This window comes from Peromyscus californicus, unplaced genomic scaffold (genome assembly GCF_007827085.1).
Source record: "Peromyscus californicus insignis strain IS unplaced genomic scaffold, ASM782708v3 Scaffold_4__1_contigs__length_199733344, whole genome shotgun sequence".
In the NCBI taxonomy this organism is placed as follows: Eukaryota; Metazoa; Chordata; class Mammalia; order Rodentia; family Cricetidae; genus Peromyscus; species Peromyscus californicus.
The window spans coordinates 105,747,899-105,769,572 of NW_026294562.1; the positions used below are offsets into that span (position 1 = coordinate 105,747,899).

Sequence of the window (21,674 nt, forward strand, 5' to 3'; positions counted from 1 at the left end):
ACTTGGCTATTTTGTGGTAAAGCTGTTCTAAAAAACACTGAAGAGCTAGGTCATAAAGAGACTCTACGTGGTAAGGGTTGATGTAGCCATGAGTCAAAGTGCAACAGTATCAACTTTTTTGCAAGCTTTTTCAAAAACAAAGTTTCAAAGATTTCTAAAGTAGGGTTGTTTTTGTTTTTTTTCAATTCAAGGATGACCCGGACTTCTAATCCTCCTTCCTTCTCCTTGGAATGCTGGTTTTACAGGCTTATGCCACCCAGCCCTGTTTATGCAGTGCTGGGAAAAAACCCAGGACATCTTGTATGCTAAGCAAGCATTCTACCAACTATGTTACATTCTCTTCTAATTAGAAAATTGCATTTTTTAAAAACAGGACACTATTCCACTGGCTGGTCTTGTAGCATTCCATTGGCCTTGAGCTTACTATGCAGCCAAGGATGGTCTTGAACTCTTGATCCTCATGCCTCTACCTTCCAAGTGCTGGGATTACAGGCATGAACAATCACACCCCCAAGGGAAAAAAAAAAAAGAAATCCTCCCTAATTCTCTTAATTATTATTATTGTGTATGTGAGGGAGAGTATGTGAGTGTATGTACACATCACAGTATGAACATGGAAGTCAGAACTCTATCTTTATATGCTTTCCAGAGGATCAAATTTAAGTCACCACGTCACTTGAAGGACAAGCACTTTTACCCACTGAGCCATCTTGGTGGTGTTCACTTGTGTGTGTGTGTGTGTGTGTGTGTGTGTGTGTGTGTGTGTGTGGTTTGTTGGGTTGGGGGGGGGGCTGGGTTATGTGTGTTCAAAAGAGAGACAGGAACTCACATAGCTTAAGCTGGCCTAGAATGCTGGAACTATGCTGGCTTTGAACCTGTGATCCTCGTGCCTGTCTCCCAAATGCAAGTGCTGAAATTACAGGCCTGGGTTACAGCAACAAGCAAAAACAAAACAAAACATAACAAAACTCCCTCTTAGTAATTAAAATATTTTATCCACATCAAAACCCCCAATATGAGCTTTAAAGCTTAAACACCTCTATTATATTACTATATGTCAAATCTTTGTTCGTGCTCAAAAGCTATGCACTAAATCCTGAGATTTCCCCCCACCCCCGCACAAATGACCTAAGTCAGAGCCTGATTTCATTGACACACTTGCACTCCCCAACAACAACACTTCCTTTGAAAAACAGAATGTCACTTCCTCAGTCCAGAGGCCAGAAGTCCCTTGATTCTGATCTGGGGAGCAGAGACAGGAAACTCTGGTAAGCTTCTGTCCCCCATGGCCAGCCACTAGCGCAGCTGACAGAGGGCCGGGTCTGTTGGGAGCTCCCTTGATGCACTGCAGCTGGAAGCAACCGCTCACTTCCAGGCTGTGGGAGTGATTTCTCAGAGGCCAGCACTCCCAGGCAGCGGCACAAGGACGTTTCTTGGCAAGTGAAGCGGGATGGGAGAACCTGCACTCCTTTAACGGACTTTCCGTTTCTAAACTCCTCGGACTACCCCAACCTCGGATCCTGGCACCACTTTGTTCTTTGACCTCGCTGGGCAAGGAGGAGGGGGGTGCTCCCCCCCCCCAATTGTCAGTTTCTCACCTAGAGGGGACAACTTGTCCCAGCAATTTCAGTAAACACCGTCAGCTAGCACCACCTAGCAAGTCAGAACCATGATCTCTCCAGACCCCAGACACCAAGGGCTGCTCAACACAAAACTCCCGGCCAGTTACAGCGGACCGAATTGCAGTGTCACCCCGTGGAGCGGACGACCGCGCGGGGAGTGGGGGGTGGGGTGGGGGGGGGACTGTGAGAGACATGCGGAATAATGGGAAAGAACGGGGGGGACAAACAAATGAGTCACTTAATACAAGCGCTGCACATGCCGCTGACGCTGCCGGTGATGCAGCGGCCGGCCGCGGACTGGAAGGAAGCCGCCAGCCACCGGGGAGGGGCGGCCGGAGAAAGGGACCCGGAGAGGGGCGCGGCGCCTCGCCCTTTGTGGGGCCCCGGGGCCGCGCGGCCCCTCAGCTTACCCTTCGGCTCGGGGTGACTCGTCCCCCCCCCCCCCCCCAGCCCCGGCTGGTCAACTCTCCGGGTCGCCCGGAACAACCGCTACAAACTTCGGCACGGCGCGGAGTTCCCGGCGAGGCCGGCGCCGAGCAGCGGCAGCCGCGGAGCCGCAGCCCCGACCTGCGCCCCGCCCCTCGGCGGCGCACCTGTGACAGGTGTGCGGCGCCCCGCTCGCACCCCGCCGCCCGCCCCCTCCGAGGCCGCCGGGGTGGGGGGGACCCCGACCCGCCGCGCCCGGCCTCTCTCAGCGCCCCCACCTCGGAGGCCGCGCGGGACGCCCCTCGTCCTCCCGCCCGCCCGCCCGCCCGCCCGCCGGGCCGCGCCCGCTCGCCTCACTCACATAGCGCCTCAACTTCTTCTCGGGAGGCGATTTCCTCAGCCAGCCGGTGCACACCACGTCGTCGCCGCCGCCGCTCATGTCGCCGGCTGACTGGAGCCCGCCGCCGGCTCGCGCGGACAAGGGCGCGGGCGCGGGCGCGGGCTGCTGGGTCAGCCGGCTGCCGGTGCGCAGCTCGCGGGGGAGGGGAGGGGCCGGGCAGCCCCGGGCGAGGACGAGGCGGCGGCGCGGCGCGCGGGCCCGGCTGCCTGCGCGCGCTCGATACCGCCCCCCCTCCCCACCGCGCGCGCGCGCACACACACACACACAAGGCCAAGCCTAGCAGGGCGCCTCAGCAGGCGGGCGCTCGCCACGCCCACAGCCCCGCGGGGTCCCCGAGGGCAGCCCGCGCAGAGGCCAACGACCCAGGCTTCGGACCCTACGGGCATGGAGGCCGGGAAGACGTGAGAGCTGTCTGTCGCCAGCCGATGCGCCCTCAGGATCTGGGTTGTTTTTTTTGGTTTTCCCCCACCCCACCCCCCAAGCCTCGAGCTGCAGGCGGGGTCGTGAAGACCTGCGGCTGGCTGGTGCTGGTGTTGGTGCTAGGGCGAGTGAAGGACAGAGACTGCCCACCCTAGATGGAACACTGATCCTATCCCCCCCCCCCAACCCCCGACACACACACACACTCCCACCCCCTAGGGTCGTGTGGGAAAGAGATCCAAGGGCTGCTCCAGTTTCCTGTCCATTCCCACAGTTTCAGGTTTCAGTAAGTCCGATTCTGGCTGAAAGGAGGCGTCCTGCTTCCCTGCATGTTAACTCTCAACAGCTCTAGGCCAGAGAAGGAAACAGACCTACTGTGTGCTGGGAGCTTTTGCATTCATTGTTCACAGTGATCGTGTTCACTCACCTACAAATCGGGTAGGCAGTAATTATGCCCATTTTACAGATAGCCTGAAGTCCAACAGCTGACTCAATGCAGCCGTTTCTAATCCAGGTGTGTTGGAAGGCCAGGAGGGTGATCGTCTCACCTGTTTTTTTCAGAGTGATAGGTTTGCTATAATGCCTGCAGATCAAACGTGGGGAGGGTGTGTGTGTGTGTGTGTGTGTGTGTGTGTGTGTGTGTGTGTGTGTGTGTGTGTGTGTGCTTATTGCTAGGAAACAAAGTCCAGGTGGCTCTCTCTCATATTGCCTCTGGAAAAACCGAATCCAGTAAAAGGAAATTCTAAGAGTTGCAGAATGGAGGAAGCAAAAATTAGTCAATGTATTTCATAGTGAGTTGAAAAGCAAGACGGTGTAGAAGAATAAGAAACTGTGATTAAAAAAACAAACTTTCAGAGTTTCTACTCATTTGCTTAGGCAGTGAGATCTCTCATCTATAAATATGAACATAACGATCTCTTTCTCACCGCCTTGTGTTGAGATAAAGTACAAGGAAGCACACACGGTAACACCAGTGCTCCAGGGGGAAGGCGTAGGAAAAAGAAAGCCCAAACCAGAACTCTTTGAGTTCTTTTTTTAACTCACAAAGCACCCTTACAAACAGCATTAAGAGGTAGGCTCTACTCTAGTTTCTCTGGGAAGTTGCTTAGTAACCCACTTTATCAGTGGGGAGTTGTGCAGCTGACGGAGGAGCTGGAGAAGCAGAATCTTGCGATGCCTTCGCAGAACCTTAGTTTCTAGATATTTTGTTCATTTCTCTGTTTTGGTGCAGCCAAGCTAGTTGTTTTGGATAGCTGGATATCCTTTATCCAGAAGATTTTGATTGGATTGGAGAATTCTTCAACCATTTCAATCAGTTTTTGAAAACTAGTCCCTACCACGTGCTTAGCTTTGCTAGGCACCCTGAGAGGTGAAGAGACCACTCCCCTTGCTCTCATTTTTTTCACTGACCTTCAAATAGCCAGTGTGCTGCTGGATGGAATATGAAGCCAGAATGCTTTAGGCTATATCTGGGACCATATCGTCCTTGACTTTTTAATTTAGGGATTAAGCCACCAGTAGAATTATGACCATTTTAAACTTCTGGCTCCCAGGACCTTAAACTCTTTGTGAGACATAAATATCAAAATACTTAGTCTGCCAAATCAATCAGGAGGCAGTGTCTCCCAGTCAAAATAGAGCAACCCTGACTCCATTCATATCTGAGTCATGGTGCCAAGTCTCCAGGATTGCAGCCTGAGAAATCCTCAAGGATTGGCTGCCTCTAGGGTTTGTGATGAAAGTCAAGCAGAACTATGCCCGATCCTTTCCTAGGAGTGTAGGAATACTTATCTGAGAATTATAGGATTCAAGACACAGGCTGGGAGACTCTTCGGTTGTTAGTTTGGGTTGCTTTTGTTTAACAAAGACCCGTGTTGTTATTTGTAAGTCCTCATGGAAACAAGCAGAAGTCTGGTGTTTTGTGATCAAAGGCAGGAAGGGTCTTGAAACACAACACTTACAGAGCCTGGGCTTTGGGAAGTCTTCTGAGCACCCTGATCCTTCCGCAAAGCTGAGAGAAAGGGGCCGTGCGTAGTGCTCCGGCTCTCCTGCCCCGACTCTCACCCTCCCTTCCTTATCACTGGCTGCACAGAATGAGCTGCACACAGCAAGCAGGACTGGTGTGTGTGTGTGTGGGGGGGGTCTCTGGCTCTGTCTTCAGAGTCTCAGAAGTGTGCTAGGTGTGGAAACAGCCCTTGGACAGAACGCTCCTGTCTGGACCTTTACTAAGTCCTTTCCACTCTCTCTGGTGTCTCCTGCCCCCCATCTCCGTGGGGGGGAAAAAAGGAAGAAAAATTTATGAATGATTTATTTACATGAAAGTGGGCGCCATCTATCGGAAATAGCTGGTGTAACAGCTGCCCCCTAAGTCCTGTAAGGACATGCTTCACCAGCTTGTAATTTAGGCAATTTTGATTAAAGACCACTGGTATTTCCTAAGGGGAATTAATAGCCAGCCCCAAGAGTTCTTTGGGACATTAATCCTATATTCTCATTAAGTTCCCAGGAAATGACCATTTTAGGGGCGATTACCCTGCAGAGATTAAAGACATACACATCTTGGGGGTGGGGGTGGGGTGGGATCATAGGGGTGACACTACTATGCCTTGTTTCCTTTCTCCTCCACAAAGCCTGGACTCTACTAAAGGGTGCAGTGTGGCTTTAAATGCTATCGATGGCAGCCTGCATGCGTGCCTGTCTCAAAGTTGAGGGTTTGTGGCCAGCAGCAGGTGCATGGCTGGTGGAAAGATCCCAGGAATGGGTTGGGAGAGCTGGACAGAGCTGTCCTCAACTGCACACCAGGCTGGAATGATTAATACCATTCTCTTCGGGCTTGACGTCAGTGACTGGCCCGCTAGTCGGGTTGGATGACTGTGTCCTAGACCTTCTGCCTTTTCTCCCCTTCAATTTAGATGACAGGTTAATTTCAGAGCTGAGTGCTGCTGTGAAAAAGTCAGTGTGAGCAGATGAGCCATCTCAGCTGCTGACTTTCAGGACACGCCTTTGGGGGACAGTATGTGCTCCTGGTTGCTTTGAGCCAACTTTATTACCCACATTAAATTACTCTCTTAGTTACCTGAGGCTGAGGATGGAGGGCTTGGGCTGTGACTAAGACCTAATTGGACTTCCTCTGTGTCGATATTTGATAAACTTCTTTGAAAAGTTTAAGCTAGTCCAGTTTTCCAATTTCACCTTTGTTAATAACCGGAACCAACCAGACATGGTGGTACATGCCTTTAATATCAGCACTCTGGGAGGCAGAGGCAGGTGGATCTCTGTGAGTTCAAAGCCAGCCTGGTCTATAGAGTGCGTTCCAGGATAGCCAGAGCTACATAGTGAGCCCCTGTCTCACAAACCAACCAAACAAACAAACAAACCACAAACAACAGACCAGTGCTATATGTTCTGTGACAGTTAGCCTTGTAGGACATGGCATCAATAGTGGTGGGCGTGACAATGTTACTAGAGTCATAAGCTGAAGATCTAGTCCCTGGCAACCTCAGCAAGCTACGGTCACCTGTCCTTATATACCAATAAAGAGACACTTAATAGTGAAAAGCTGAGAAAGAAAATTTATCCAATGTGGCCATATTGAGAAATAAAAAGTGTCAGTGACCCATGCCCCTGACCCCAGTTCATCCTTGTGTGTGGGGAGCGCTGACTTAAGGCTTAGGTTTAAATAGAGGGCAAGAGACATACATAACTAACAGTTCTGGTCAAGGTGTAGTCCTGTCTATCCCTGACCCATCATTGTCCTAGCTCCAGTCTGTCCTGGAAGTTGGTCCCCTGAATTGTCAGAACTGTATGGAATCTGTTCCTAGGAAGCAAGTCCTTTCTCTGACTAGCACAGGGCTTTAGCCTTTTCTTTCCTCCAGCATGAAAACTCTGGCAAAAGTGTGTGTGTGCGCATGCGTGCGTGCGTGCGTTCGTGCGTGCGTGCGTTCATGCGTGCGTGCGTGCGTGCATGTGTGTCCGTGATTGCGTGGTTCTTCATTTTTTAGTAGTCTGATAGCTGGAGGAAGGGATACACATCTGTGTTTCTTTAGATATCCTTTCTCTTGCCATGGTGGTCAAAGCAACACCTCTCTGTTCCACAGATCCTGCTGAAAATCCAGTTGTCACCATCTCCTAGAAAATACTGAGTACTATGAACAAGGAGCAGCTCCTTACCTGCTCCACAGAGAAGTAGCTCAAATTAGACCTTGAATACATGTCAAGACCCATTTCCCTAGAGCTTACCACACTTTCTTTACTGCAAATACTTAGCCAGAGTTGCGAGTTCCTTGAGGGCAGGAGTCTATCTTAATTTTTGAGGTCAGTTACACAATATATGGGCATTCTATATTTGTTGTGAGATCAAAAGAACCCATCCTTAAAAGGATGACAAGTAGAACTGTGGACTACTGGAACACTCAGAATACCAGAGAAGGGTCATCCCACCACAGCCACCGGCCAGGCCAAAAAGGCTGAGCAGATTCAGGGAATCCGGAAGTTGTCCCCCTGAAGATGGCTATAGAGCTGGGAGTGTAGCTTACTTAGGGCTGGAGAGCTTGCCTAGTTAACAGCTGTAACTCTTGGGGAATTTCAAAATCTTCGGTTCCTTTGACCTTTTGATTTCTACCCTGAGGCTCCAGGGAGCTGACTCTGTTCACCTTTGGTTTCCACATCCAGCCAGTCTGGTCGACGCCTGATTTCTTCCTCTCTGGGACTAAGCACTGAATCTTTCTGGTTATCTTGACTCTGGCTTGACTGACAGCCCTGCAGTTCTAGCACTAAACTTCTCCCCCCATACAACACTAGAAAAGTAGGAGAAATCACATCCTCATTCTAAGGGGTTCCATCGACTATGAGCAGAAACCCTTCCGCTAGGCATGAGGGTTGACAATTCTTGTAATCCCAGCACTCAAGAAGCAAAGGGAAGAAGACTGCCGTGGTTGGAGGCCTAACCTATGCAGAACTTCCAGGCTGGCCTGCACTATGGAGTCCTCTGCCCACCCCTACAAAGGAAACCACCACTTGCCCCTGCAACACAAGCTGCATTGCGTACGATGTGGGTCTGTACGTTGTAGATCTGCTCTTTGGTTTTGTAGGAGATTCAAAGGCCTCAGGAATTTCTTCCCAGGTCCCCAGGATGACTGGTCCAAACCTTGTGAGGAGCTGTGGAATGTTTTAGAAACTGGCTCTCCAGTAGGGAGGAAATGGCCTTGTAGTATCTGCCAGTAAACACTCATCCACCGCCCACCCATGGACCATTTCAGGCTATCAATTTAATGTCAAGAGAGGCACACTAACACACCATTATTAGTATTTCCAGCCTAAAGATATGTAACATAAATAGCACTAACATAATAGTGTAATGAAAAGTCAAGAGCAAATGATGGTTTGGGGAGTATGTATCCACCCGCTGCCTCTTTATTAAAATACCTGATGTCATGTACCCAAGGCCTTGAACTCTAGTTGAGGATAACTTTGGTCTCCAGTACCTCCTTCCTCCACTGCTGGAATTACAGATGTGTGTACCACCCTGTCCAGAATATTCCATTTGTTATTAAGATTATTTAACTGCAGACATATATGACTCAGTGTTTTGAGACTCCATTTCTTAAAGAAACAAGTTCTCTTTTTGAGATAGGGTCTCACTATGTAGCCCTAGCCCTGTAGCTCTATTGTCTTAAACACAAGGATAGTTGTCTGCTTCTGCTACCCAAGTGCTGGAATTAAAAGCATTTGTCACCGTGCCTGACCACTTTGTATGTGTCCAAGGCACATTTACTGTTGTAACACTTTTCAGAATTTCATTCTTTTTTTTAACAGATGAACTATATTCCACTAAGTGGATATACCAAATTTTACTTACTTGTTCATCAGTTGATAGATATTTTAGTTATTTGTATTTTAGGCTATTATGAAAGCTGTGATGAACATGTATTTTTAAGCTTTAAAAAATGTTTTTAAAGATTTTTTTGTGTGTTTTGCCTGCATGTATATGTGTGAACCACATGTGTCTGGTGCCCATAGAGGAGAGGGCATTGGATTTCCTGGAGCTGGAGTAATGAATGGTTTTGAGCCACCGTGAGGGGTCTAGGGACTAAGTTCTGGTCCTCTGGTCCTCTGAAAAAGTAGTAAGTACTCTTAGCTTCTGAGCAATCTTTCCAGCCTCCCCAACTCCACCACCACTTTTTTTTAAAAGACAGGGTCTCCTTTTCATGATGGTGGCAGCCATCAGGTGAGCCAAGATGGGTGCATACAAATACATCTAGGAGCTATGGAAGTAAAACAGTTCGACATGATGCACTTCCTCCTGAGGGTCTGCCCAGGCAACACCTCCCACTCTCTGTTCCTCACAGGGCTACCAGCCCCACCTGTCCAGATAAAGTGCATAGGCTGGGATATAAGGCCAAACAAGGTCATGTCATACACAGGATTTGTGTCCAGGTGGTGGCTGCAAATGCCCAGTTCTAAGGGTGCAATTTATGGCAAGTCTCTCCATCACAGTGTTACCCAGCTTAGGTTTGTTGGAAGCCATCAGTCTGTTGCTGAAGAGAGACCTGGAGCTGGACACTTTGAGAGTCCTGTAATTGGGTTTGTGAAAATTCCATCTATAAATTCTTGTAGGTAATCCTCATTGATTCATTCCATAAAAGTAATAGAAGGAACCCTGACACCCTGTCCACAAGCACGGAGAGATGCGTGGGCTGACATCAGTGGACTGCAAGAGCCGTGGCCTTAGAAAAGTGCTGCAAGTTCCACTACACTATTGGTGGCTGCCTTGCATCCTGGAGAAGGCAAAATACTCCCTAGCTCCATCATTACCGCTAATACACACAATGTTTGTAAAATTCATATCCAATAAACAATTTAGGACAGAAAAAAAAAAAAAAAGGAAAGAAAGACAGTGTCTCACGATGTAGCCCTGACTGGCTTGGTGCTATGCATTCTAGTCTCAAATTCCTGAGAGATCTGCCTGCCAACTGCGGAGGTTGAAGGTATGCACCACCATACCTGGCATGCATTGCAAGGTGATGGCAGTGAGAGTATGTGGAAGAAACTCTTCACAGCACAGAGCCAGGAGGGGAGAGTGGAACTGGAATAGGGTGGGGATGGGGGCAAGTATAGTCTTCAAAATCCTGACTCTAGGGACCTACTTTTGTCAGCTAGGCCCCACCCCTTAAAGGTTCCACAGCCTTCCAAATACCATCACCAGCTGGGAAATAAGCATTCAGAACCTGAGCCTGTAAGAGACATTCCAAATCCAAACCATAATAGTAGCCCCAGCGGATCTGGTCTTTTCAACTTTTTTTTTTTTTTTTTTTTTGGTTTTTCGAGACAGGGTTTCTCTGTGTAGCTTTGCGCCTTTCCTGGAACTCACTTGGTAGCCCAGGCTGGCCTCGAACTCACAGAGATCCGCCTGGCTCTGCCTCCCGAGGGCTGGGATTAAAGGCGTGCACCACCACCGCCCGGCTCAACTTTTAAAAAGTATTTATTTTCATATTTTATATGTATGACTGTTTTCTTGAATGAGTATATGTGCACAGGAGCCTAGAGAGCCCAGAGATGGTGTCAGACCCCTGGAACTGAAGTTACAACTTTGTGAGCCACCATGCTGGTGCTGGGAAACAGACCCCAATGCTCTGCAAGAGAAGCATGCTCTCTGATCTGCTGAGCTTTCTCTCCAGTGCCCTGTCCAACTATTTAAGCACTGCTGGATTATTTTCCATAGCAGCTATATCTGCCTGCAATGCATGAGCAGGGTTCCTTCTTACACTATTTTTCCCCTTACAGAAGATTAGACCAAAGGTCGTGGGTCGGGGCTGGAGAGATGGCTCAGCGGTTGAGAGCACTGGCTGCTCTTCCAGTGGTCCTGAGTTCAATTCCCACATGGTGGTTCACAACCATCTATAGTGGGATCTGATGCCCTCTTCCACCATAAAGGTGCACATGCAGATAGAGCACTCATATACATAAAATAAGTAAGTAAAATCTTAAAAAAAAAAAAAAAGGTCTTGGGTCCCTTCTCTTTGGGAATGGAGATGATTTTTAACTGCTGGACAAGCCACAAAGTTTTCAGCTCCCGCCAAGCATTGGAGAGAGAACAGAGTGTTTTCTCTCGCACATCTGTATTGTGGAGCAAAAATAAACCCCAAACATTTCTTCCTGACACCCAGATGCATCTTCTGGATGAGCCCTCAAGCAGTTGCTGCAACAGGGCAAACATCTGTGGTCTGTTTTGACATAATTTGATGTAATCAGGGTTAATTTTGATGATATAGTAACCCTGAAGACTTTTTTTTTTTTAAACTGGATTACTGTTGGGTCAACAATCATGCGGCATTACATTTAGTGGCTGAAACAAAAGCCAGAATTAAAACAGCTTCCAGCCCAGCCCCCTTCTCACCGACAGCTCCATGGGAATTAGACATATAAAGCATATTAAACACAATTGACTAAAAAAGGAAAGCAGTTGAAGTCCAATGACATGCAAGCATATCTAGGGTCTAGTATATCTCAGAAGAACTGGAAATTCGTTTGTTGTTTTCTTTTCCTAGAGTGGTTAGAAATATGTTGGCAGCAATTGTAATGTAATATTTTCATAATGTTCTAGGGAAAAAAAAATCCTCAAGATTTTCCTCTGAAATTTCTCTGATCCAATCAATGGACTTAGCAGTTAACAATTCCTGTTTTCCATAAATGTTTTTAAAAATGTTTGAGATGGCATGCTCTGGCATACACCAGGGTTGAAAGAGTGTGGTGGCCAGGTGTGATGGCACATGTCTTTAACCCTAGCAACTCAGTAGGCAGGGGCAGGTGGATTTCTGTGAGTTCCAGGCCAAGACAACATGTCAAGACCTTGTCTGATGATGATAAATGTGTGTACAAAGCCCAAAACATATAGTTCCTGAAGGTAGAATATTTAAAGATAGATGCTTTGGAAATCTATACAACATGCTGGTTCTTTAAAACCTCTTTCATCCAATGGATAGTTCCAGAATACCTGATCCCTGTCCAACCTCCTCTGTAAGTAAGCCTCATGTACTTGTTCTGTTTTTGTTGTTGTTCTATTTCTTGTGACTTAGGATATTAAGAATCCTAAAAAGCGAAGAAGACACTTACCCTGTTACAGCATCTTATTTATCAGGAATTCCTCATCTAGACAATCTCCTGATTAACATAAATTCTGGTGTAACATGTGAGTATGAACAACAACAACAACAAAACACCTAAATAGAAAAGAGAATCCTCGCTGGGCGGTGCTGTGGGATGGTCTGTATATCAAATGTGTTGCTGATTGGTCAATAAATAAATCACTGATTGGCCAGTGGCCAGGCAGGAAGTATAGGCGGGACAAGGAGGAGAATAGAGCTGGGAAGTGGAAGGCTGAGTCAGAGAGGCACTGCCAGCCGCCATCAGGATAAGGAAGATGTAAAGTACTGGTAAGCCACAAGCCACGTGGCAAGGTATAGATTAATAGAAATAGATTAATTTAAGCTGTAAGAACAGTTAGCAAGAAGCCTGCCACGGACATACAGTTTGTAACCAATATAAGTCTCTGTGTTTACTTGAACGGTTTTGAGCGGCTTGGGACTGGCGGGTGAGAGAGATTTGTCCTGACTGTGGGCCAGGCAGGAAAACTCTAGCAACAGGGCGGTGGTGGCGCACACCTTTAATCCCAGCACTCGGGAGGCAGAGGCAGGCGGATCTCTGTGAGTTCGAGGCCAGCCTGGGCTACAGAGCGAGTTCCAGGAAAGGCGCAAAGCTACACAGAGAAACCCTGTCTCAAAAAACCAAAAGAAAAAAAAAGAAAGAAAAGAGAATCCTCTAAGTCACGCAGTCTAGTGACCCAGAGCCTCATGCATGCTGGGCAAGCACTCTCCAACATTACATTCCCAGCCTAACCTGTCTTCCTTTAACAGTAAAAGCAGATACCCATCTTAAATTTACTTACGCTCAAATGGGCGAATTTATTGATAAGAAATTGAATTATAATAAAAATACTTTTTTAAAAAAAAAATAAGGGTTGGAGAGATGGCTCAACAGTTGAGTACTTTCTGCACTTTCATTGGACCTAATATCCACATTGAGCAGCTCACAACTCCAGCTCCAGAGAATCTGATGTCCTCTCTTGGCCTCCACAGATACCCACACACGTGTGGCTTACACACAGATACACACATAAATAAAAGCAAAAATAAATCTTTAAAAAACAAGAGCCTCCCCTCTAAGTACTAACCAGGGAGAAAGCTGGAGAACTGGCCCCGCCCCATGCTCATCTGTGCAGAGGGTGAACTAGCCAGGGCGATCCTGGAGAGCCCACCTTGGTGGTGGTGATGAGGAGAGCTGCTAGGCTGACCAACCCTGCAAGTACCCAGGCCCAACCCAGGGTTATGTGTTGCCCCCCCCCCCAACATCTACCCCATCTGTGACCTGCTAGAGCACGGTGTGTGTGTGTGTGTGTGTGTGTGTGTGTGTGTGTGTGTGTATTGTGAGCACTGTCATTTCTTTCTCTGACCCTTGAGGCACTTAAATGAGACAGGTCCATTCTGGGTAGGTGTGTCTATCTGTTCAGCAAAGGCTTCAACAATGTTTGCTAGGAACCCATTGGCTAACTGGAGAGGGTGAGATGGGGCAAAGGAAGTGTTTTGTTTGGCTTAGTGTTTAGAGACATAGTCTTGATGTTCCTCTCTTGCTGGGTTGTTACTACGTAGCCCAGGCTAGCCTTGAAATCATGGCAATCCTGTGCTTTACCATCCTTAGTGCTGAGATTACAAGGTGTCCAATACCACGGCCAATTTAAAATGTTTTCTTTTTATTTCGTTTGCAATGCTGGAGATTCAACCCAGAACCTTGAACATGCTAGGAGCTCTATTACAGAGCTACAATCCAGGCTGGAAGGATAGATTGTCACTCAGTAGATATAGATATTCTAAAGGAAAAAACAAACAAACAAACAAAAACAAAACTCCACATTTTTTATTTTATTTTATTTTTTTTTAGGGTTTCTTTAAAGACAGAGTCTCTTGTAACCAAGGATGATAGTAAACTTCTGGTCTTCCTGTCTCTACCTCCTGAGGGCTTCTGGATTATAGACATGTGCCACCATGTCTGGTTTTATGAGATCCTGGGAACTGAAACAAGAACAAATGCTCTACAACCGAGCCACATCCCCAGTCCTGCTCTTTGCTTCCCCTGCACCCTTCAGAGTCTTGCTATATAGGTTGTCCTCAAATTTGTGGCTAATATTCCTGGCTCAGGGTTCTGAATATTGGGATTATAAGAATGTACCACTTCAGGCCTGAAAAATGTAATAGGTGTAAAAAGCAACTCAGTTTTTTTTCAGTGTCTAGTTATTTATCATTTAAACCTCAAAAAAAAAAACCACTTAGAAAAGCATGCACTTCTTTCAAATACAAAATATTATGTTTATATCCAAATATACATTACATAGGAATGGTTATTTATGTGAATGGTATCCAATTCTCAGTAAGGATTTGCCAAGAAACTACCATCTCAAGTGCAGCAGAACACCAAGATGAATAAAGACTAATTTCTTGGAACTTCCAGATCCTTCTGAGGAAAGAGGTGGGCAGATCTCTGCAGCAGTATCGGAGCACTGCTCAACAAGAGGTGTATTCAGATGAAATCAGAAGTTATTCACCACCTCCATGGGGACGGAACACATATCAACTTACATTTCAACTGGCTTTTGAGTCATCAACATGGACAGGCAGAGCAGCCAATGGACATGTGTTGATTAGATGATTTAAGTAGTAACCGCTTTAAACAGGAGGCAAGAAACTTGTCTAGAATTAGAGTAAGCTTGGAGAAAAATCATAAGCTGAAAAGTGTAGCTGGAGAGCTTTTCTCTCCAGGTCCCACCAAGTCCCGCCAGTCCCGGAGCCCACTTATAAAATAAACACACAGACGCTTACATTATTCAAACTGCTTGGCCGTTAGCTCAGGCCTATCATTGTCTAGCTCTGACTCTTATATTTAGCCCATTTCTATTAATCTATACTTTGCCACGTGGCTCGTGGCTTATTGGTACCTTATATCTTGCTTGTCCTGGCAGTGGCTCCAGGCACTCTCCCTCTCTGCCTTCCTGTTCCCTCAATTCTCCTCTCTGTTAGTCCTGCCTATACTTCCTGTTTGGCTACTGGCCAATCAGTGTTTATTTATATAGAGCGATAGCCACAGCAGAAAAGCCTCAGTAATTTCATCCCAATCCCTCTGAGTTTGCCAAAATACCGTATGCATGGCACATTGTTAGGCCCTGGGAATATAATGGTGAAGCAGTACAGATCTATTCTTGAGAAAGTCACCTGCCAAGTCATTGTATTCAAGAAGCAATGCTAGGAGAGATGCCATAGAAATCACCTTTAGAAACACAAATCATAAAGACAGACTATTAGTTGAACCTCCAGATTTTTGTCTGTTTTGAGAGCATCTCACTATGAAACCCAGGTTAACCTCAAACTAGCTATTCTCTTGCCTCAGCCTCCCAAGTGCTGGGATTTCCGGCATATACCACCAGGTTTGGCCCATTACTTTTTAAAAACGTATTTTTTTCTTTAAATAAGAGAGCCTCATGTAGTTCAGGCTGGACTTGAACTCATTATGTAACTGAGGATGACCTGAAACTTCTCATTCCTCTGCATCCACCTCTTAAATGATGTAATTATAGGAATGTACTACTATACCTGGTTTATGCAGTGTTGGAGATCGAACCCAGAGTTTCAAATATGCTAGGCAGGTACTCTACCAACTGAGCCACACTCCCAGACCCCAATATTACTTTCGATTTCTGTTTTTGATCCTATGGTTTTTTGTTTTGTTTTGTTTTGGTGTGTGTGTGGTCATTAATCAACCAACAGCCCATTCTGGCTTTTAAAAATACTAACTGGCACTTGTTAGTACCTAGAAAAATGATAGAAGTTGTTTTGAATAAAGTTGACATGTCTAGGGGTGCTGGCGTGGAAAAAGGAAGGGGAAGCACCTGGACACTGATGCACTGCTAGTCTAAGAGGAACCAGAGTGTGAGAAAAACACATACACAGAGAGGAGGAAATATGGGAGAAGTGTTGGAGGAAGAGCAATGTGGGGTGAGAGCTATGGCAAGCTGTGATGCCAGGGTCCCCAGGGGTATCATTCTGCAGGCTCGCTTTCCCATATTTCACATAGGTACATAAACATCAGCTTAAAAGTCCAGGGAACAAATAGGCAAGGTTGTATATACCTCTAATTCCAGAAAGTGAGAGGCTGAGGCAGGTTGCCCCGAGTTTTGAAGCAGGCCTGGTCTATATGTCCTGGCTGGCATGGGAAGAACAAGTCTCAAACAACAGCAACAACAGAGAAAACAGAGAACAAACCCACTATTATGTTCTTTGAGTAGGACATTTGTATAGTTCAGTATCCTTTATTATACACACAAAGAATCAAAACCCCTCTGAACTTTTCTCAGTGCAGAGTTAATCTCTTGCTCACTAGTTACTTGAGAAGACTGTTTCAGAAAATTATTAATTATGGGCTGTTCTATCCCAGACATACTCAATCAGTTTAAACAATAACCTCTGAGAAAGACTGTATGAACTGGGAGTCCCCAAGATGAGTGGGTATGGTGATATTTTGCTTGTGCTCTAACAAAGCTTGCCTGGAGATCAGAGTGTGGAGCTAGCCACTAGTTAGCCATAGAGGCCAGGAAGTGGTGGCACATACCTTAAATCCTAGCACTTGGGAGGAAGAAGTAGAAAGACCAGGAGTTCAAGGCCACCCTGGGCTACATTAGACTGATCCAGTCTAAAAGAGAAACAGAGCCAGGCGGTGGAGGCTCATGCCTTTAATCCCATCACTTGGGAGGTAGAGACAGGAAGTGATATGGCTGGGCAGAGAGAGGAATACAAGGCTGGAAGAGACAGGAGCTCACCCCCTTTCAGGATGAGGAGTTGGTGGAGCTGTGGCTTGCTCCTTTGTCTCTCTGATCTTTCAGCATTTACCCCTATATCTGACTCTGGGTTTTTATTATTAAGACCAATTAGAATTCATGCTACAAGTGCACATTCATAGTTATCTCTATCCAGAGAGTGCATTACTGGGTGTGGCCCAATGAGTGGTCAATAAAAGTTTATTGACCTGAACTGAGTACTCAGAAAGACTTTAAAGGAAAAGCCACAGAGCGCCACTGCCCTGAAATAACTGATTCTCCCTTTCATGTATATAGCATTTACTCACGAATCAAAACCTAACGTTCAAAATTTTCAATGTATTTCCTCATAACCTTACTAGGTATAAAACTTCATTTGACATGAATATATAATATGTAACACACACACACACATTAGTTAATATAGGTATGCCTTTATTTTTAATTTTGAAAGAGTTTCCACTAAGGGACCCTACATTTGGGTGATGCTTTCAACTTATGAAAGCCTGCCATATAATCTCACTGCTCTTCCAACACTATAGGAGCTTTACTCTTACTCTGGAGGTGGCTTGTAGACTTCAGATTAAATAACATGCTGAGGGTAACACAGCCAGAAAAAATAGACTTAAACTAGGGTCTTCTACAACTAGGACCATTTCCTTGGCACCAAATACTCAGAAAATGTTCTGGCGGGAAATTTAACCCATCTGTTTCCCAGTACAAGATCCCGTAATTCAGAATACAGCAGGTAGTAATTACATTTACAGAGGTCACTGACCAGACATATGCTAACTGTATGGAAACCAGGTCTTGTCTTTTATTTTTTGAGACAGGTTTTTTTCTGTGTAACAGTCCTGGCTGTCCTGGAACTCATGTTTTAGACCAGGCTGGCCTTGAACTCACAGAGATCCACCTGCCTCTGCCTCCTGAGTGCTGGAATTAAAGGCATGTGCCACCACCACCTGGCTCAGGTCTTATCTTTTAAGGTACTGCAAAGAAAATGTTATGTATTAGTGGTAATCTTCAGTGGAATAATGTGGTGTGCTTCAACTCTGTCTCATGCTGTGGGTAAATGACCTATGGCTGGCTGTATTTGTCATCCAAAAGTGAAGGAGACTGGAATTACTTCGGCTTCCTCTCAAAGTGTAGTTAAGAGTCTTTAGTAGTATTTACAGGAGACATAGCAGCCACCACAGGCTATAGGCAGACAGTGATGCACAGGTGACCTCAAAGTTCTCACATCAAGAATGTCATCATTAAGCTAGGCTTAATCCCAGCACTCGGGAGGCAGAGCCAGGTGGATCTCTGTGAGTTCGAGGCCAGCCTGGTCGACAGAGCGAGATCCAGGACAGGCACCAAAACTACATGGAGAAACCCTGTCTCGAAAAACCAAATAAAAAAAAATGTCATCACAGGACACACACTTACACACTTTGGGAGCCCCTGAGTGAACAGTGGAGGGCAGCTTTTAGTTTCCAAAGAGCCACATTTGAAGGACACTTACGAGGAGTGACCTGAAAGGGGACACCACCTTGTCCATCTGAGCTCTGTATTGGAGAAGAGAAGGCTTGGGAGAAGCAAGAGTGTCACCGCATTTCCCATAGTAATGAACTACACACAAGTTTAGTTTCTAATAATTCTGAGGATAGAAAAAGTTCTCTTAAGGTGGTGAGTTCAGGCTAGTGTAGCAAATGGGAGAATGTCTGGTGAGCATGTGTGAGGTCCTGGGTTCAATTGCCAGTACTGCAATCAACCAATCAAACAAACAGGAAGCAACCCATCCAATCTCCTTTCTAGGAGAGTAGAATCAAGGTAGTGGGTTGCTATTAACTGAACTACTTACAAGGGTAGTTGGCAAATTACCAAGAATTTAGGGAATACAGAGAAGGTAGTTTATATATGTTGGCTGGGAAATGGGATATGATATATTTTTGTTTTGTTTTGTTTTGAAATTAGTATCCTAACAAAAACAGAAAACCAGCATTTCTTGTTGGGCCAGCATATGGACAGGTTGAGTCAGCCATAGTTGTAATAGCCCAAGTACTGCCAAATACAAATGCACTAAGTGCTGTGTACTTATAGTTTAAAAAAAAAAAAGGCAAGCCAAACCAACAAACTGCTGTTTCTATTATCAGAGGAGTATTTTTCAAATAACAAATGTCCAACACTTTGGGAGAGTATCAGTAATTCTCAACCAAGTTCTTCCATTTTCTATGTACATTTTAAGATAATCCAAAGAAGGAAACAGGGAAAATATGATTATAAACTCATTTAAGAATTGAGGCTGGCTAGAGATGGACCTCAGTAGGTTGAGTGCTTGTCTGACATGAAAGGAAGCCTGGATTTGACTCCCAGGACCACAAAAGCCTGGCATGGTACTGCAAACCTGTAATCCTAGCACTTGGGCGTGAGGTAGGAGGATTAGGAGCTCAAGGCCATCTTTAGGTACATATGAGTACCAGGCCAGCCTGGGCTACATAAGGCCCTATCAGGAAGGAAGGAAATAAAGGTGAAGCAAAGCCTAGTGGTACACGCCTGTAATCCCAGCACTTGGGAGGCTGAAGGAAGAGGACCATAGCTTTGAAGCTAGCCTAGGCTACACATTGTGACCCTGTATCCATCATCCATCCACCCTGAGGTTAATTGAGGTATAGTAAGCTAAAGAAAACTGCTTGACCTAGTGTCCTTTGCCCCATTTCCATTTTCTTTTTATTAGAATGTATTTAAACTCAATTGTGTTTCTTTTCAATTTTAATTCCCTTCTCCCTCTGTAGAACAGGGAAATTAAGAGGTCAAAGGTGTGTTTTACAACATGCTGGGGTTTAAGATGCAACATTCTTTGGTTACTAGGAAGTTCTGGTTTTAGTTTCTTTGAAGGCTGAGAGCTTTATTTGTAGTTTCTCTCTCTTAACTAAGCTATCTTTTATTTAACCAAATAAATTTCAAGACCACTCTGATACAAGAGAGCACAGTTTATAATATACTGTTTTATGAATTAAGAAAATAAGACACATGAAAACATTTTAGAAACTGTAAACCAGTGTCCAAATGATAGTCATAAAACTAACAACAACTACACAGACTTAAGGCTTTAGGAAAAAGTCACTGAAGAGTTTGCCTGAATGTCAGTTTAGGAAGCACCTTGCAGCCTTTCTATAAAGGCTTCCAGAATCTACTCCACATGCTAATAAAAGCTGTAAACTCACTAGACTCCAAATAGAACTCTAAATAAGAGTTCTTTGGAACCATAACTGATAAGGGATTCCAGGGTTCCTGGCTACCAGAGAATGTCCAGCTTCCAGGAGGCAGTGTGGACCATGACCTGAGAAAATGTTACTCATGGAAGTTTTACTAACTCATGTTAACACAGGGTAATCGAGGATGCTTTTTGCTCATTTCTTAGTGCTTTTCCTAATTCTTAATTTGCCATGTAAAAGGGGAAGAAGTTACAACTGGATATTAATCTCACCTGTTTTCTTTGTAATTGTACATAGCTTAGATTGCAGACTAAATACAAATATTGATCAGAAGCCAAAATACCCCCACACATTTACCAATTAAATCAGTCTTTCAACTGTGTTTTTATGTTACTTCATCCACTTATTAAAACAAATATATGAATAAATAGCAATGTAATCCAAATGAACATCTTTCATCTACAATTATCTGAAGCAAGAAGTTTAAAGATGGGTAGAGTTACTCTATGAATCTTCGACGCCTGTTCAGTCATGCTTGAATGTCTAGATTCAGTTTATACAGAAGATGAATGGAAGACACTGGAATTGTAAAGGGAAGCTTCTTTCAGAGACTGGACACAGTCAACTAGCTCCTTGCTGACTTGTGACAGTTATGCAGTCTCTGGGACAGGTCAGACAGTGAGAGTAGAGATCTAGAATGGATTCCTCACACAATTACCTTCTCCTCAGATCAAAACCCTGACAACTGCTGCCAGCCAAGAAGATAGTAACAGGGAAATTCCAAACTTTGAAATGACAATGGGAACTATTGATAAAGAAAATATAAGCTAGGCGGTGGTGCTCACACCTTTAATCCTATCCCAGCACTCAGGAGGCAGAGGCAGGTGGATCTCTGTGAGTTTGAGGCCAGCCTGGTCTACAGAGTGTGTTTCAGGACAGCCAGGGCTACACAAGGAAACTCTGTCATGAAAAACAAACAAGAACAACAACCAACCAAACAAACAAATAAAAAACAAACCCCAAACCCCCAAAGAATATATTCTTGAACTGCTGGGGTTATCATTTAGAGGCAATACTTAAAAATGCTGGAGAAATAGAATCTCATTTCTTTCTCATTGGAAATTAGTCTTCCAAGAAAAATCTAACCTAACTTAAATCAACCTTTTAATACATAAAACATTGTAAGAATACTTCTATGGGGCTAGAGAGATGTCTCAGCAGTTAGGAGTATTTGCCCAATCATGAGTACCAGAGGTTCCCCACCACCCCCCTCCCCCCACACACAACACACACACACACACACACACACACACACACACACAAATCTCTGTAAGTGCAGCTCTGAGAATCCAAAACTACCCTCCTTCATCAGAAAGATGGGGAGATATTATGTAGTGTAATTCTATGCTATTAAACTATACTCTTTTCATTAAAAATTACTGGTGTAGTGCTAGGTGTTGCTTTATGTGCATGCCTGTAAATCCCAGCACTCAGGAGTGCCAAGGGCCATGGGAGTACACAGCAGGTGACAACTAGTATTTAACAGGTCAACCCACCAGATGAATAACTCTGTTGGGGAGCCCCATTAGGCAAAGTCTGTGGGGTCACTGGCTGTGGAAACTGGTTGTTCTCTGTCTGTAACTTTCTCATGTGTCACCTCTTACCTCCCTAAAAAGAACAGCTGTGGAGCTCCT

General features: G+C 45.4%; 1 protein-coding gene and 1 pseudogene across 1 annotated transcript in view; one reads left to right on the plus strand and one right to left on the minus strand.

Annotated features, from left to right (window-relative positions):
• The window catches only part of Gab2 (GRB2 associated binding protein 2), a 156,919-nt gene extending 154,325 nt beyond the window's left edge, over positions 1-2,594 (minus strand). The window contains exon 1 of the mRNA XM_052713659.1: positions 2,410-2,594. Within this exon, the coding sequence (XP_052569619.1) occupies positions 2,410-2,487 (78 nt within the window). The 5' untranslated portion in view covers positions 2,488-2,594. The remainder of the gene's footprint in view (positions 1-2,409) is intronic.
• A 6,510-nt stretch (positions 2,595-9,104) lies between these two features.
• LOC128094498 (60S ribosomal protein L15-like) lies at positions 9,105-9,687 on the plus strand (annotated as a pseudogene).
• The last annotated feature ends 11,987 nt before the right edge of the window (positions 9,688-21,674 follow it).